We start from the raw sequence: 18,417 nt of genomic DNA, 5'->3' as shown, positions 1-18,417 counted from the left end.
CAAAACCATGGTGGTTTTCTGACCACTTGCAATTTCTGGACTGTACCATTGAGAAAAATAGACAGTTTGCTTTTTAGGTACTAAGTGGATTGTTTTATGCAAGATTCTTTCCTAGAAATCTTGACACTGCTGGAGTGAAATGATGTTATTTGCTTAGAGCTTAAATTATTCTATTTTTTATTTCCAAAATATTATTTTTCAATATGCTCTTACCAGTTGTTACAGCCAACTCTGATTGATTCTCCTGGACTGTAGGAATCCCCATTATGAATACATGGACAGTCTTCTGGAGCTATACAGCCACCTTTGCCATCCAACACTTGATCAGGAGGACATACGCAGCCAGAGACACAGTGAGTTTTGTACTGTAAGGACCATAAAGAAAACGTGTCTTGAAACGTTTCCCTGCTGGAAGAGTCCAGCTGTAGCTGGCAATTATAAAAGAGACCTTGATTAATATGTTTTCAACTAGGTATAAAGAGTCTGTACTTACACATTCCATATCTAGAGTCTGACAGCTCTTCTGGCATCCTGCTCCTACCACATTTGCAGTGACATTGCCACAGTCAACATAAACCATGGGAGGCGCACAGACTGAAAGAGAGAAAAGTCACAAGCAATGTGAGACCAACCATGCATTTGTATCTTTGTGTTTCCAAGAAAAAAGATGGAAATACTCCTTTGTGAATGGTGTGTATCTTAATGTGATGTGCGTAGCAAGAAAGAGAAACCAAATATTGTTTTGATTTTATATTCACCTGGTTTTTGTGATTATGCTTGGAATACTCAATAAAATTAATTTTTAGTTAGCTTCATTAAACACTTCCTTTCAGAAAAACAGAACAAAACAGAATAACAAATATCCTGGTTTACTCGTTTGGGTTTTTTTATTATTGTTTGCTTTGGGGTTTTTTGCCTTTACATTTTAATTAAAATATGAATGGTTTTCCCCTCACATTGAGTTAGGTGACCACATATCCTTTTACCCTGGGTAACCCAAGGGGTTCTAACTTGTTTCAGCCACCTGAAAGGTAAGACTGTCTTTCTTTATATTTTGAGAATGTCTTCTATGTTACACAAGGCCTCAGTTCATTTTCTTGATTGATTTCACACTCATACAATATGCATCATTATGACAAGAGAAGAAAGAAATTAAAAGAGTGAAGATGGAGAGGGAGAATTAAAGGAAATCTTAAGTGATATGTTACCTGGTTCTGGCTTCTCTCCAATGCAGCTCAGCTTTCCATAGGCACAAGTGCTATAAAAACAAGAAAATGGATATTTTTTAACTTGTTAAGTTTCAGCCTATTTCCCAATGAACTTGAATTAATGAAAAATTACTGTGTGATAAAACAAAATGTGTCCTTTACCTAACAATTTGCACATTTAAAAATATTAATATTCTATATTAGAACAGAACAAAATACAAGTAGATTCTATATAAATAAATATCTGCTCTGTCTATATGCCTGGTTTGAAACTGTCATTCAGAATAGTTCTGATTCCCATCCTAACGGGAATAATCTGTAATGGGGTTATCAGGCATCTTTCACCATGGAACAAGGCATTTACAGTCATGGATAAGAAAAGTATGTGTGGAGGCAAGGGAGGAAGGGAGGCAGAGAGGTCAGGGTGGGAATTTGGCTGTTAGCAAAGGCTGACCCACCATAGGACTGTTAGTTGAATTCCTGTAGTTATGTACAACCTTCCAAACATGGGTAATCCTAAGAATTTTTTAATAAGCTGCGATCTTTTTCACTGAAAATTTTAGGTATAGAAATTGATTTTATTTGATTTCATAACATTTGTTTGGTTTTATGATTGGTTATAACCAATCTTTTTTTTTTTTTTTCCCAAATCTCTTACCAGACAACACCATTGTCATGAACAACTTCTCCAGAAGACAGAGGCATTCCTTTGTAGTAACAAGGACAGCTAGAAGCAGGCACACATTTGCCACTGTCATCCATGTAGGTTCCATTTATGCAGGTACAGCCATCAACAGGGACAAACTTGATGCTGCATGTGACATCAGGCTCACTCAGAGAGCGGCAGGTGGGCTGACAGGAATTGACATTGTAGGTGTACTGCAAGGACTTCGGACACAAGGTGGTGTATTTTGCTTGAGAAAAAGAAGGTGAGTTACATTCATTATTCATTCAAGAATCAATATAACTGTAAAGTATTTGAGATAAAGTATATATGATAAACATGGCATGGTATGTACACATGCTTCACTGATATCCCCAGCAGTGTAATTTTTGTAGTACTATTAGACTTATAAATACATCAAATGTTTTGCCCAAGTTAGAAAAAGAACCGAGTTTGCTTATATGAAGACAGTGTTTCTTCCTCTATGCTACGTTTATACTTTTTGCCAAAGTAAGTTGAGAAACACCCTACTTATTTTATTCCAATTGCAAGGGTATTGCTCTTCAGGTTTTTTCTTATGGTTCTGAGGAAGTAATCTAACAAAGTTTCTTTTTAATATTTCTCCCTGTTTGCTGTTTGTCTTTTATGACATTCCTTTCCTCCTCAGCTTCTTCAAAGTCAATGCTATACTTAAACCCCAGTTTAATACTGTTTACGGTGGTGTCCCTGAGAGTTGCTGTGTGGGGCCTTCCGGGTGATCATTTTCAAAAGGCAAAGGGATGTGAAACTTACTGCAGGCTTTGCTCCGCCATCCAGTGAGAAGAACGCCTTTAGCAGCACAGGCTCTGACATAGCTGGAAAGGGCAGCACACATGCAGTCCTCACTCTTCTCACAGTTACATGTGTCAAACATACAGGTCTAGGAACAGAGGATGATATATGGTCATCAGAATGTCATGTCAAAGCCAGGGCACTCTGCAGTTTAAGAGTGGTGTGTTCATTAGAGGTTAAAGTGAATGTAATCCACATGTATAAGTAAACATATGCCTGATTTTCATTGAGCTCTTTCAAAATAGATCATTTATATGAAAAGAGTAATTAGAGGTCCTCTACCATGATTTTTTTTTCCCCATGTGTTGGCAGTTTTCCAGCTACTTCACAGTGCACAGTATATATGCACTGTGCCATATATACTTGGAATAAATGGAGATTATTTGATGCCACCCAGCTTTTAACTCTTATGCTTAAGAGCCTGGATGCTGCAGCAGAGGAGCAAAGAATACGAGAAGTTATTTGATGTGTTTCTATGCTGGGCAGGGATAATATAATATTGTTAATTCCAGATTATGTTTATTGAACATAATCTTACAGATTTCCAATTACAGGAAGGTTTTATTAAAGTACCCAGGGACTCTGTTACAGGATTTCATCACCTTGAATTCCTGGAACATTTTCATTCACATCTTGTCTAATTCTCATTGCTGCTTCTTACGCACATCGCTTGCCTTTTCTTTGCATATATGCAAAAGCCTTCTGAGAGCAGTTCAGAGGAATTAAAATGCCAGTTAAGATTCTGGCTAAAGCTTTCATTATATCTCTCAGAAGGGACAATTTTTATCCTTTGACAGCAAATCCAAACTCCTAACTTAAAGTTCACACCTAAAAATAGGTGCAGGAGGAATACACCTGTAAGTTTATCCTCCAGGGAATGGAAAGAAAGATAGTTCTTTACAAGCCAAGGGGTCATTCTTATCTACACAATAGGAAATTTTCTTCTTTGTGAAGCTATCATGAATACATCTCCTCACAACTGGCAAGTTATTCTCTGAGACTTTTACTACTATATTGGATGGAGTTAGAGCCAAATACCTTCTGGTAAACTTCTGGATTCACTGTTGAGTGACATTCAGCAAAAGGTCCTGTGGTATCGGAGAGCAGTCCACACCAGTGCTGAGCATACTGGTCTGTGAATTGAAAACGTGGTAAGGATTTCTATGGCACTTCATTTGCTAAACTCTTGTGTAACAGTGTAACTAGACCTCCTCCAGGGAAATTGCAGAAGCTTAACAATATAATTAAGCTCTGCATTTGCTGAGGCACACAGTCTTTTACTTCCTCTAGGCAGAAATATGAACTCTTCATAAACTGAATGTTCTCTAATTCATAATTGCCATGGAATAAACTAAAGATCCCCCTAGCTGAATTTTAAAAAGGAAGGTTCACATTGTAAATTAAAACTGCACTAGTTCATCTCAGAAAACTGAAGAGTAGCTTGTGAATACTCAAGAATTATATATTTTGTTGGCTGAAATGGACCTTGAATGCTTGCACTCTCTGAACTCTAAGTCTGGTTCTTAGTTTAACAGTGGAAGGGCCACAACCTTCAGAGGGGCTAGGTACAGCTTTTTAGGACCATCAGTCCTTTCCAGGGATGAATCCCTAATATGCTGTATGGTTCCAATTTTCCTTGAGTTGACTTGCTGTCTTGATCCAAAGGAAAATATCTGAACATCCAAATTATTTTGCCAGTTATTATTTATTAATTGAAGACTTCTAGTGTCAATCGAGGAAAAGTGTGTGTGTGCGTGTGCGTGTGCAAACAGTTCTGCTAATTTGGCTAAATACTTGGTGGTTGATCAGCTTATTCCTTCTTTGCACCTTAAAGGAAAATGGAAGAGGTTGTGGAGCTTACCATTTTGTATGCTCACAGTACAGGGGTCCTCAAAGGTATTTTTGGCATCAGGACAATCAGCCCGAGTTTTCCAAGTATTGCCAAAGGCAGCTGAAGTGCCCTCTATCACACCACTGGTGGTTTTGAAATCATCTGTCTGTACATCATTGAAGTTCCCACAGAGACCTAGAAGGAAGCAGATGGTCTGTGCAAGTCTCCTACAGGATGACAGGTACTGGTGAAGGCAGTTGTTAGGACAAGGTCACTCACCACAGGTCTGCCCTTTATATGATGGGTCTAGGTCTATAAAAACTTGCATTGAAGGCACAAGTTGAACCTGTAGCTGAAGACCAAAAGTTGTTTGCAGTATTATGAAGAAAGATGAAGGCCTGAAGATGGTGACGTTTGCTAGGGATATAAAAACAAAATTGTTATAATTTCATTCGAGATGAACGTTTGAATTAATTGTTCATTATAGGAACAATATAGTAGAGGAGTAGTAGAGGAATTCTACAGCTGTGTTTGATATGATCCTAATTCCTGAAGAAATCTTAAAAGATTTCAAATCCAGCACCAAAACAGTCTAACCTAAACACCTAAGAAACAAATGTATGCAAACCCTCTACTTTCTGTCAGCTGTTTTGAAATGAGGGAAGAACACACACTTCTGTTGTTACATAAAAGGTTGCCTTTGTTTTATGAAAGTGCTATAGCACTATTTAATTGAAGACTCCAGCCTGGACCTATTCCGTCCTTTCATGGTTTGCTTTGTGTTCAGGTGCAGTAGTGTTTGAGAAGAACTGGCATGAAAGAAACTTCAGTGATGAATGTGCTTTGAGAACAAAGATGGGGGGAACACAGGGAACTAAATGACTTGAGAAATTGGAGTCCAGTTATATGTCAGAGTTTCTTTCCTCTCTTATGACAATGTTTGGATCTGAAAGTGAGCAATTACAGTGTTTGCTTGAACTAATTAGATATTGCCAAATTGAAACCATGATTTTGCTAAAATTATTAGTTGAAAATAGGCAAATCCTATTACATAAAAATCTGAGACAGTGCTCTATGGCAGTGCTCTGGGTTTGCTGCAGTGTAACCAGAGGTAGAATTTGGCTTTAGTTTAACTCATAATAACATTTTAAAGTAAAAATGAGAAATAGAAATTTTTCAAAGGAACTTACCTGCTGAGAATGGTAACTGTGTGTAGATCATATTCACAAATACACTCCCAGAAGGCTGGATCACAATGTTCTGTCCACAAGAAAAGACAATTATTATCAAGCAGATAAGTTAAATACTTTCCAAATGTTTCATATCCAATACTATTCAAGATAAAGGGGAAAAAATGAAGGGAGACTGATGATGTTCTGATTCCTGTATTATTGTGTTCCACTGACTGTCTAAGAAAGCAAAAACCAGAAATTATCTAACAGAAAGCTACCAAGATCTTCTCTTCTAATTTGCACACTTCATTCTTAATTTTTCTTTTAATAATGTTCAAACGAGATTTTAAAAAAGGCAGTGCAAATTTCTTGTCTGTGCTGTTATGTGTCATTTGCCTTGTCTGTTAATCTTAGAGAACATCCCTGCAGAATGTCAGGTGTGTACATTTGCTGCTCACCGTTTGTCCTCCGTTCAGGCTGATGGCTACACCCTTCAGGCATGTCTCAGTGTCAGTCAGGCCACACTTGTAGATATCCCCCAACACCGTGAATTCATTGCTGTCACAGAGCTTGAAGAAGAAAACAAGAGATATTATTAAAAGGATTTGCTATATTGAAATATTTATCTCAAAAAGGTTCACACCAAATGGAATTCTTAGTAAAGTGAGTCTTAATATATTATTTCATTTCCTCTTGCTCATGTGGTCTAACATATATGTCTAGAGGCACCACGTAAGCTGGCATTAATGCAGTCTGCACATTGGAAATCATACATTGCTTCTGGCATTCAGGGGCGAGTTAGACATATTAATCTGAACATGAAAACTTCCTCATGCATTAGTAAGACTAGTTCCTAATGTGTAGGTAACATTTCTTTAATTTGCTAAAGCAGAAGGGGGTGTGCCTTTCTTGCCCACTGGTTATGAAGTTTACCAGGGAGAGGAAAAATTGTTTCCAATGTCTTCCGCACTGAACAGATTATTCAGGACCCTGGAGATTTCAACATTCTTTTTAATAGGTAGGAAATATGGATTTAAATATCCCCTCATAGGAGAAAATGAAATTAAAGTTATTATGCAGAAAGTTACTGTAAAAAGGGTCAGATTTTGACTCAGTTCTGATTTTCATAGGGCTGTATTCTATGAGCCACCTTCAAAGTGTGCCTAATGGCCAAAACAACAGGGAAAGACTCAGAGAAGGCTGTAATTCTGAATGTGTCTTATCAATTTTTGGCATATTGAAGACTAAATTGAGGGCATGAGCTGCAGAATTATAGCAGTCTAGAAATTCAGTATTAAATTCTAGAGCTTTTTTAAACTTTTGTGTAAAAATTTAGGGGTTTTCCTCTGCCACTAGAGACCCTGAGAACCTAATTTTGCATGTTGGTGCCAAAAGGAGGAGTTTAGTGTGTAAGTCTGACCTATGGTGCCATTGTGCATCAAGGCAGTGCTTGTGAATCTTATCCAAAAGTTTCATGGATTTGGCTAATGTACTTCTAAATCATCTCATTCTAGCTCATTTCTAAGATTTTATGATTCTTTTTCTTGGTAGCATTCAGATTGACCATGTCAAGAACAGATTTTATGAAAATAGTTTACCTCCGTCATCCGGTAAAAATTAACAATGAATACGCTTCGGGTTATGAAAACTAACATAAAAACTCAGTGCAAATCCTAAACAATGATCAAAGAACACAAAAATAGTACAGTATAATTTAGTATAACCCTAACAGAAAAGCCCCTGAAATCCATTTAGGGATGTTATCCCTCTAACCGTTAGCCCTCAATCCATGTTAACCCTTTGAGATTCAGAAAACTGATGCAATTGCCAGTAGTTTTCATCAAACAGCATTACATGTAATGAAAGCATTTTTATTTAGCAAGGATTGTGACTCATTTTTACCTTGGTTAGGACATAGCTACAGTCTCCAAAGAAGGAATAGTATTTCTCATCAAATGTTGAAATGTGGGAACCTCCTTCAATACTGCAAGTCCCAGGGCACGACTGAGTGACACAAGACCATTCACCTCCAACACAGGTACTGAAATGAAGGAAGCATTCAGTAACATTGGATAATGCAAGTGTAAATGAAATAAAAACACGAAGAGCAGATGATGCCTTAATTTTCCTCTTGAAACACTGATCATACTGCCAAAGAAACCAGTATTGCTTTGAAATCTCAGATAAATATGGGGCCGGCACCCGTATTTCTATATATACATTGTTGATCATTTCCAGTCTTTGGACAGAATTCAGTCCTGATGAACTTGTAATCTATGTCAAATATGTTAAATATTTATTGGAAAAAAAAATAGATCAGTACAGTTGCATACACTTATGCAGTTATGCTTCAGTAATTACAGGTATATTCAAATACATATTTGTCAAAAACACCTCTCAAATGTGATCTCCCACTCTAAATGCAACATGCCCCCAAATGTCATGTCCTCCATAGTATTTATATGTGCATCTTAGTATTATACTTTAGCGCTGCAAAAGTGTAACACTAATTCACATTTTTAAACACGTCTGGTATTTGACTTTGATTATCTTCTTTCATTGGTATTTCTTAAAATTGAAGCTCCTGCTTAAAAACTCAATTTTTTGCTCCAAGTATGAAGGGAAAACAGACATAAAAGTAACCTCTAAAGTAGTGTAATTATGGAACTTCAATTGGTAAGTAGTTGCTCATTTGTTTAAGGGGGAATCAGTAAATATTCAGCTAATCCACAAAAAAACAAAAACACCAAAAACTGAGAAAGTATGTTACCATGATCTGCAGTTAGATGAGAAGGAGGCACCAGGAGCATAAGTTTCACCTTCATAGGTACAGTGACATTCTCTGCGGGGAATGCAGCCAGCACCATTAACATCATCAAATACCATTCCTAGGAAAAGAAAACATCTATTATTAATTCTGTGCAATGCAGAACCTGCCTTTGGACACATAGCTAGCAGATGGCTAAGACTATGTCCTGTTTCTTCTGTACTTTAAAATAAGAGGATACAAGCTATGTAGAGATTAAAGGGCTATATTCAATTGAGGTCTACCTAAAAATTTTAGCATGATCAAAAGGGGCCTCTAGGAAAATAGCTTTCTGTTATGGGCTTCATTAGAATAGAATTAGGATTAAAACTATTAGGTAATAAACTGGAATAAATGTACCATTTGTAAGACTGCCCAGGGACATATCTGTACAGTAAATATTTCTATGCCCAGAGACAGAGGGTTGCCTTAGAGAAGTCAATGCTATTACACAAACATGTGATGGTGAATTCTGTGAGACATCATGGGGATGGGCAGAACAGCTGCAAGGGGTGAAGCTCCTGTGATACACAGTCACAACAGCAACAAATTTAGACCCAGAAGTATGCAAAAGGAGAACACATCTTGTATGGATACACAATTCTTGTGTGTAATTCTCTGAAGCACCAGATCTAACACACTGCCTAGCACTCTGTCAAATCCTTGTTTTTTAGACTCAACACCTGACAAGAAGGATTTGGTCATTTGTGGAATTAGATGCAGCTTTGCTAACAGCAGGAGTTAATGATTGCATGCAAAATCTGCTTAAACACTTCATACTTTCTCTGAACTGAACTGGAATGCTGAGAATAGATGACACTGTTGTTGTTAGGAGCAAGTTATCTTATTATCAGTTATTATATATATATTTTAGAAAATAGATATGTATAAATCATATTTGTTGTTTAAAAGGGCATATTTAGTAATTTGAATAGAAATAGTGCATCCAGGGGAGAAACGTAGCTATTACTTCAATGATAATAACACTGATGATGTGATGGGAATGATCCGGAGTATGAAAGTTGTAACAGGTGAGAAATCTAGGGCTCTAGTTTAGCTATGAGAAAAGGCAGGAAGTGAGCTTGCCTGGGGGACAGACGCAGCCATCTGTACAGTGATCTTCACAAAGTGCAGATCGTTCCGGGTTGCTGCACGTGTCAGAGCAGGGAGAGCCACACTCATGGTATTGCATGTTGAACGGACATGATTTGGCTAAAAGTAGAAAGAGTATTATAAAGCTAATTCTTCATTTATAAGTTTGAGAAAACAGTATATTTGCAATTTAGGTTGTTTGGTGTCAAGGTATGACAAGGGTATCCTGATCCAAGCGGAAGATGAAACAGTTTAGATTTTCTGATTTATAATGAAAATACCCTAGACAAAATCCCCATAACTTCCATATTCCCAAAGTCTTGTGTACCACCAGGTTAAAACTGATTTCATTATAATTGCACGCACTTTTAAAATTACTGTCTTCTTCAGGAAAAAACCTCACATATTTGAAGTTTGCTAGATGTGTGTAGTAAGCACATATTTAAGGGATACTCACGGCACAGATCTGAGGTTCTCCAGTTCAGGGGCTGTCCACCTGCGTGAGCACACTGCCGGGAATACTCAGCAAAGGTGTTGCACATGCAGAAGTCAGCCATAGAGCTGTCACAGTGGCACAGGTCTTGTATGCAAGTTTCAATGTAGTCCTGGACATTTACGAGCATGTTGCAACTTGTAAATGATTTGCTAGTTAATACTGTCTCACAGATGGAAGCCTAGGAAGGAAAAGAGAGAAGGTAAACAAAGTGTTAAGAAAATATGGAACTAATTATTTAAGGCATGGAGCAAAGATTGATCTGGTCCAGAAACCCATCCAACAGTAGTCATAACCTGATATTTAAACAAAAATTTAACAATAGGGCAAACCCACATGGAACTCCTTTGAATAAGTCTAGTAGCTTCCATATCCTTAGCTACCATCACCTCAGGTCATTTCCCAAGCATTATACTATTTCTTTTTATTAAGACATCCTCAGTAATTTTCTCTTTCAGGAAAATACTCAGTCTTCTTGTAGAAGGGGAATGCGAATTTTTGGCATTCATTTTAGCAAATAATACAACATGAAATTTAGAAAATTTTTCTTTTGAGACCTACAGTTGAGTCATATTCATGCTCTATTTGTTCCCCTTCTAAAAATTTTCTCCAAAGACAGAGAATGTATTCACACTGAGAAAACAAAATTTGAGAGAGAGGTTCTTACAAATTCTCTTGAGCAGTTCATTGGAGAAGTAGGAGGAATAGGATCATCACACTGCTCTGTGGGTCCATCCATCTTCTGCCTATTACCAAACTGTATGGGAGTCAGTTTTGTCTCTGTAAAAAATGGTCCAAATATTAGAGTAATGCTTACTGAATTTTGCATGGGGTTTTCTTTTGTGACACTACCTACTAAGGTGTGAACAGTGATTACCAAATAATATCACTATAATATGAAAGGGAAAAGATGAGCAGGATATATAAAGAACTGGATCCTGACTATTGAAAGCAAGTAAAAAGTTTTATGTGGCAAGTCTTAAAATATCTAACAGTGATGGAAGCAGTCTAGTACATCTCAAAGTCTTGACTTTGCACAACTGACATCACAGGAATACATGAAGAAGTATCTCCAGTTTTCCAGTTAATACAACCCACAACCTATATTAAAGTATATTGTAAGAAAAAAATTAATGCTTTTTATTACTTACTCCCTGAAAGAAATTCATTGCTGACTGGAATTCCATTGAAGTCCCCACAAAGTCCACAAGTTTGATTGGCATATTTCTTATCTAGTTCCACCTAAAAAAAAAAAAGGAGGAGGGAGGTTTATAGAAATGGCAGTCTTGATGGTTTGTAGCTCAGCCTACACCAGTATTGCTCATGTACTCAAAATCTGAGATATGTTTGTTGTGGAGACTGTGCTATGTAATAACAAGGTAGGTTATCACATGGAATGGTCAGTGATGATCAAGAAAAGCTCTCTCTTATCCTAGCTCTGGGTTGTGAACATCAATACTTTGCCAGGTCTGGAATCTGAGGAGTACTTCACTGTGAGGTAGGAGCATTATAATTCAGCATCTATTGATTCTGAGCTGAGCTTGGTGGGGAAAATAAAAGCAGAAATTGAGAGAAGACTGGAAGACAGAACAATACACTAAAAATGGACACAATTCCAAAAGTAACTAATGCCTGCCTGGCTGTAATACTGCAAAGGTGTAAACAGACTATTTTCAAAATACAGTAATTCTGCTGTGTTTTGGATATTTTCTTACCAGGAGGGCATCTTGTCCATTCCAAAGGAAAGTCAGTCCCAACTTGGCAGAAACTTTCAAATAGTTGTTACTTCTCTCTATCAAGATTCCCATATGGCTGTAGGGCATCTGGACCCTGGGAAAAGATCATCATAAGTCAGCAGGGGTAGGGACAGAATATCCATTGAATGTCCACAATTATATCCTTTCTCATTATCTTTGAGAATTTTCAACATGTATCTGTGAGGAAATTAGAGCAATAACTATTACAGACAACAGAGGTTTGTAATATTTTGTCCATTTCCTATGCAATTGCCCCTCATTGTACAAATGGATCACCCTTGCTTTTCCTGTTGTTCCTTTTGGCTTTCTCCGTTAAGGGTGTTTTTCTGGGTAAAATGTTAAGCACATATCTGTGATTGTATTGTTCAAAAAAGCATTGGGAGGCTCTGTTTTACAGTCAGTGTGCTTCAGGATATTGCTATTTATTCCTTGAAGTATTTGATAATGAAGGGATAGACTCTAGGCTTTCTGTGACATGAGTGCCATTCAGGAAGCTGTACCCAAGATAACCTTTAAACTAGTTCACTGTACATAGCTGCCATAACAGACAGCTCACTGTGGGATAGCAGGCCAAATATTTACCTGGCCTTTTGGGTAGTTTTCACACCCTATGCCAAAGTCAATGCTACAATTGCTAAACAGATAGCAAAATTCCAGAACAGATAATTTTAAATTAATTCAGGTACAAGCTGAAGAGTGGTCACTGCTTTACTGCACGCTGTTCAGTCCAAGGATAAAAGCTGTCAAAAATTCCTCCCAGGGATTCTGCTGTGGTAAAATTAATGAAAAGTACTAACTTCAAGGGTGTAAAGAATGCAGCTTATAGACTTAATTGTATACATACACTATTGTAATATATTGAATATAGCTCATTTGAACAAAACAACCACAGGGATAATTTGCAGAAGTGACACTTAGCTTGCTGTCAAGCTCTCTTTGTTTTTGTTGCTACTACAAGAAGAACCTGAGCCCTCTCACTGCTTGGGAGCAGATGGGGGAAAGGGATACTTGCTCAAAGAGCCCACTGGGAACAAGGTAGGTACATACAATTTGTCATCGAGCAGGACAGAGCTGGGGGTCAGTTCGATCACTGTTCCTTCCAGCTTCATGATGACATGAGTGATCACAGTAGCATTTTCCACAACTGCACGCCTAATCTGGATGTTGAAGTCCTCATAGGAAGACTTGCAGTTGGATGCAAAGATGTAATTGCAGACCCCAGGGAAGTAAAAGATGTCCCCGTCAAAGGTCTTGAAGTGGAAGTTGCCCCATGTGCTGCACACACGGCCATTGTGAGAGGGGTTGCCAGCTGTGGATTCAAAATAAGGAGTAAGAATTTTCTGTAAGTTTTTGTAATACCCTCCCTGTAGATGCTTTATCCCTCCTTCTTTCACCAGCCTCTGTCCAAAAAGCTCTTTGTTGTTGTTGTTGTTTTGGGGTGGGTTTTTTTTTGTTGTTGTTGTTGTTGTTTTTGTTTTGCCAAGCTATTTATTTGCCATAATTTATTTATTACTTAAGTTGCTTTTTGTGCTTAATCAGTTTTGCATAAGGATATAGGGCCTAGGATCAAAAGAGACCTCCTGGGTCACTAGATCCAGTGCTATAGTTCTGATGACTTCCGTATCCTATAAATCCTTTCCTAAATGTATAGAGGCCTAAAATTTTACCACAAAACCATTTTAAAGCTAGTTTAAAACTAGCTTATACTTCTACTTGGGAAGGCCACTCATACCCATGACCTCTGAATGGCTGGAAGACTTTTGTCAATATCTTCCAAAACATATTCCCATCCCATGTATGCCTGGTTGTTCTTGTGCCAGAATTACACTTCACCTTGATGGAGTTCTACCTCCCTGCTTCTCCCCCTGCCCATTATAGAAATCTCTTCTTTCTTTTCAGTCTTCCTTTCCTTGCAAGTATACTCTCCAATATCCCTGATTACCTTCCCAATCCCTTTCCACATTTACACTCAGCCTGCTTGAATTGTATCCTATTCCCTAGATAAGGTGTCTTGACAGTTTTCAGCACACTAGTTTCACTGAAAATATATATAATACTAGGGAAAAATATGTACAATATGTATGCATGTATATATATTTTTTTCTGTTGCATCATAAAACAAGGCAAAGTAGTGGATTCACAGTTAGATTATCCACATTACCTGAATAATTAATTTTCTGCTAATTTTTTTTAAGGACCTTACACAATTTATGGATTTTTTTAGTTACTCCATGCTCTTTGTCATTAACAAGAGCACAGATATCTAAGCCATGGCATCTGCTTAACTTACCCTTTACTTTCAGTGAGTTTTGTAAAGGTGGAATGATTGTCACTCCTTGGGATTTCAAGGCTGGTCAAAAATAGAAAGGAGAAAAAAAGACTTTTAATCTTTTCTGAAATCCTAAAACATGGGTAGAGATCACCTAGTCTTTTTAGTGATTAATATTTCTTACAACTATTTATGCTCTAGGGGAAAGTTTCCACAAAGTTTTATTGGTGGTTTTTACACAATGCTTTGTGTCCTGTCTTTCTATAAATTTCACTAACAGCTAAATTGCACAGGCTGCAGTACTTTCTTCCATCATTTGTTCAAGGCTCCAATCTGATGCTGGCTCAGATACTCTGAACTCAAAACCAGCAATATGATCCTCAGAGCACTGTATTGTAATAGTGATTACAACAGCTATTTTTAAATAATCTGTGGCACATATTTTGCAAGGCAGGCTTAATGATCAATTATTTCAGCCAGTCATCACTAATACGCCAGTTAGCTTTGGATCCTTCCACACTTATTTTGTGCTGTCTAGTTATGTGTCATGCATGATCCTGTAGTACTTAATTATTCTAACATTTAAGGTAGTTACGGCTTTCTTATTCTCTTGTGAGTGATGCAGTCATCTTGACACAGTGTAAAAAAATGTGCCTTTTATTACCTACTATCAAGTACCTTGGTGATATGTATATAAACACACACCTCTTCTGAAAATACACTTTTAGATATAAGTTATGTACCTTTCGTGAAGTCAAAGATTAGATAACTGTGTCATATCAGTAGAGCAGACCCACTGGGCCAGATCTCAGAGGAGTTTCTCAAGCTTAGAGCAGTCAGAGAAGGGCTGAAAACTGGATATATTGTACAGAGGACTTCTCTTTTAACGTGTGTGGTATATTTTAGCTAGGAATCAAAATATTCTAGTAATCGTACTATTTATCACCTTTATTTGGAACAAAACCCTAGAAATGGATCAGCATAAAAATACCTACATTTTTGTCGCTGCAGGAGAGGTGGAGAAACATACTCTGTTGGTTGTTCACCACCCTGGGCTTGAACTGCATCAAGAAGAATAGTAAAGGAAAATGTGAATGTCTAACTTTCTTGAGTTCCCTCATAATGTCTCAATTGTATCTGTTTAAACATGCAACACTGGGTATATAAAAAAAACATCAAAGATATGTTTATGTACAGGAGGTCAGAAATGCATCAGGACTCATGCAACTATGATGGCCAACACCACTCCTTCAGCCTTTTCCTTTTTTTTTTCTTTAATTTTTTGAGTAATAAATTACTGTAGGGAAGCCATCAAAAACACACCTCTAGTGATTTGAGCAGGTCCTTATTTTGCCACAATATGCTCCTGGATTCCCTTGTAAGCCTTCCAGATAAGGGACCTAAATTTCTTAAGTTTTATGATCACTCTGTGCTTTAAGCATCAGTAAAACCTTTTTTTCTAGCTAGATGGCTTTAAAATTAGTCTCTTTTGTACAGGAGGAATTCACCTTAGGGTTAGAGCATTGATCTTTGTCAAAGTTACTCTGTATTTTACAGTTTGAACTCTCCTTATAATAAGCCACAGAAGGAAAATAAATGCAAAAGCCACACCACACAGAAGGAAATAGGTTCTTTCCAATAGATACATTTGTGCCTGTTGACTTTGTCCCAAAGCAAAGAAACCATTTTTCATTCCATTCTACGGCAGCATCAGAATAGGAATACATACATTATGCACAGAGGCCAGAGGGGCTTTCAATGCACTGTTTAGTGAGAGTTCATCAGAGGGCAGGTTGAGGTGAAGACTATTCTGGTCAGAGAAAACTGCAAGGGCAGGTTCACTCCCTGCTGCACCTCACAAGGGCAGGCTGTGGATAGGACCACTAGAAGGGCTAAGGCTGAAAGCAGAGCTGTAGAGAGCCTGGAGGGCCCCTCCTGGGGAAGGAGCTGGGGGTCTGCAGCTGGGGTTAGAGGATGTGAGTCCATCATTCAGTGCTTCTGGGCTCCTTCAGTGCCCAGCCTCAGAGAGCTTTTTGCTTTTCTCTCCATGCACTGTGTCTCTGCTCTGTCTCATGCCACATCCACTGCAGATCCCTGCTGCCATTGCATGCTGAGCTAATGCTACAGCTAGTCCTGTCATGGGCTGTTCTTTGACACTACCACTTCTTAACATAAGTTACTATGGAACTACCTAGGAGTAGGAAAAATATGAAATCATACAATAGGACCTGCACTTGAGATCAAAATGCATTTAAAACTAACACTATTGTTATTTTAGACTTTAAGGGAAATTATCAATTGAAAAAAGAAAAATTAAAAATAAAAAGAGATTTCCATCCATGACTATTAAGTACCCTCAGAACATTTATAGCAGTTCCATTTGTTTTCAGCCTTTTGCAAACCAACCCGGTGTGCTAAGCTTCTGTGCAACCTTATAAGCAAGAGTAAATGAAAAATTAAAAATGAAAAATGAAAAATTAAAATCTATTGCCTAATGATTTTCAAGCAAAATCCTCCCTTTTTAAATACTCTCTCACCAGTTGATTAACAGAATCTTTAATAATTCATGCAGACATACTCCTCAACTGATTTGCTCCTTTCTAGCAGTACCTTTGCACTTTTGATTTGTATATTTAGAAGTGCTATGCCATCCTGAAGTGGATATTAAAAGCTAAATGCAAATCTTGAGGCATTTTTGTAGAAATGTAGGTTCTGAGGGAGTTCCACTCAATGCAGTGGAACTGTTCCAGATTTCAGCTGGAGAATAAAAGGACAACAGTTTCAAAAGAGTTAATCTTCTCTTCATAGGAAGGAAAGTATTTTAAGCAGAAAACAAAATCTTGCATGGAGGTAGCAGGTTCATTAACTTCACAAAGCCAAGGAAAAAAAAAAAAAAAAAAAAAGCTTAAAACTCCAAAGCAAGTTATAAATTCTTCAAAACAGTAAAAATTCCAAGCAAGTGAAGCTTCCTACCTTTGAGCTGTATGAGCACCAGGGCTAGTATTGATATCCATAGTAGTATTCGTGTCCCACCACCTTTACCCATCTTCTGGAAGTCCGGTAGAAACTACCGAACTACCTGCCTCTGAGGAAATACCTGTCTGTTCCCAAGTCTTATATAGTGAGAGAGCTCAGAAGTTGGCTCAGTTCCCAGACTGTTTCACAAGGCTCTTAAAAGGTGGGGCTTCAGACATTTTCGTTTTCTTTTGCAGGTGCAGAGGTAAATAGAGGATGCTCTGACTTTCCCTCAGCTATTTACACTCTAGGAGGAGTCTTCTTTCCACAGGTCTTTTTGATGAAATGTCAAAAAGTGAGCAAGAACTTTTGCTTAGGCTTAGTCTTCCCAAATTTTTGTTTATTGTGGGATAAATGCAATTTAAGAGACTTCTGGGTGACTTCTGAGCAGGAAGTTTGAGTTAATTGCTTCACTTTTTTTTTTTTTTTTTTTTTTTTTTTTTTTTTTTTTTTTTTCTCCTCCTTAGGGCGAGTGATGATGATTAGCATCTCAACAAAGCCCCAAATAAGTTCCACCTGATACAATTTTTTTAAAATGAGTTTGCATCTGCCTGTGTAGCTACTTTGCTTGTGAAAATAAAGAAATCAAATGCCATTTAAAGTCAGCAGTTATCCTGCTGGCAAGGCATAACACAGGTGTGGACAACGAGAATTCTTCTGCATTGGCAAGTCAGTAATATGGCCCTTTCCTTAAGGGACTCCTCTTCTCACATGGGAAATTTTAGAGTTATTAGTAGTTTCCCTTCTGAGTAAAGATGATTTCAGCATTATAAATTAGTTGGATTCTATCTATGATTAAAAAAAGATCTATGTGATTTCTAACTGTAGAGAATATTTTTTTGAATATTCCTAATTTTAGAAGCAATGAGAGAGTGAAGAATGTTTTCCGAGTGTGTTAAAATAGTTCTTTACAGCTATATTACTTTGGGAAATTAATTACCCTGGGGCATAGAGAAACACAGTTTTTCACTAAGAGAGCAGATGCCATAATCCTACATGGGTTCAAACAGTTCCTGCATGGAAGAAGGTACTGGGATTGTCTCCATATTCTTTAGAGTCATAACTACGTTTAAAAGGGAACGAAGTTTAGCCATTAGGGAGGGATATTAGAGGAGCATTGAAAAGGTAATGAAATACTCATTTAGGTTGCCATGGAATACTGTCCAATTTCCATCACTAGGTTAGTTAAGATACCTACATGAGAATAGTCTAAGTGCTGTTGGTAGTGCTCTGGGGCAAGGGAATAAACTAAATGTCCATTTGAAATTCTCTCAAATAC

The 18,417-nt window shown here is 37.6% G+C and overlaps 1 protein-coding gene across 1 annotated transcript in view; it reads right to left on the bottom strand.

Moving 5' to 3' along the window:
• Positions 1-17,276, bottom strand: part of LOC310910163 (mucin-5AC-like) — a 49,588-nt gene extending 32,312 nt beyond the window's left edge. The window contains exons 1-21 of the mRNA XM_083862620.1: positions 17,097-17,276; positions 15,119-15,184; positions 14,145-14,204; positions 12,902-13,163; positions 11,813-11,927; positions 11,249-11,339; positions 10,765-10,877; positions 10,062-10,278; positions 9,599-9,724; positions 8,477-8,594; positions 7,609-7,747; positions 6,165-6,275; positions 5,725-5,794; positions 4,814-4,951; positions 4,565-4,729; positions 3,742-3,836; positions 2,665-2,791; positions 1,867-2,122; positions 1,209-1,258; positions 494-594; positions 214-365 (exon numbers count right to left, since the gene is read on the bottom strand). Of these exons, the coding sequence (XP_083718746.1) occupies positions 214-365; positions 494-594; positions 1,209-1,258; positions 1,867-2,122; positions 2,665-2,791; positions 3,742-3,836; positions 4,565-4,729; positions 4,814-4,951; positions 5,725-5,794; positions 6,165-6,275; positions 7,609-7,747; positions 8,477-8,594; positions 9,599-9,724; positions 10,062-10,278; positions 10,765-10,877; positions 11,249-11,339; positions 11,813-11,927; positions 12,902-13,163; positions 14,145-14,204; positions 15,119-15,184; positions 17,097-17,169 (2,645 nt within the window). The 5' untranslated portion in view covers positions 17,170-17,276. The remainder of the gene's footprint in view (positions 1-213; positions 366-493; positions 595-1,208; positions 1,259-1,866; positions 2,123-2,664; positions 2,792-3,741; positions 3,837-4,564; positions 4,730-4,813; positions 4,952-5,724; positions 5,795-6,164; positions 6,276-7,608; positions 7,748-8,476; positions 8,595-9,598; positions 9,725-10,061; positions 10,279-10,764; positions 10,878-11,248; positions 11,340-11,812; positions 11,928-12,901; positions 13,164-14,144; positions 14,205-15,118; positions 15,185-17,096) is intronic.
• Positions 17,277-18,417: the final 1,141 nt, after the last annotated feature.

The sequence above is a fragment of the Zosterops lateralis genome (genome assembly GCF_965231275.1).
Source record: "Zosterops lateralis genome assembly, chromosome: 6".
Lineage (NCBI taxonomy): Eukaryota > Metazoa > Chordata > Aves > Passeriformes > Zosteropidae > Zosterops > Zosterops lateralis.
This window is presented reverse-complemented; position numbering and strand designations above follow the sequence as displayed.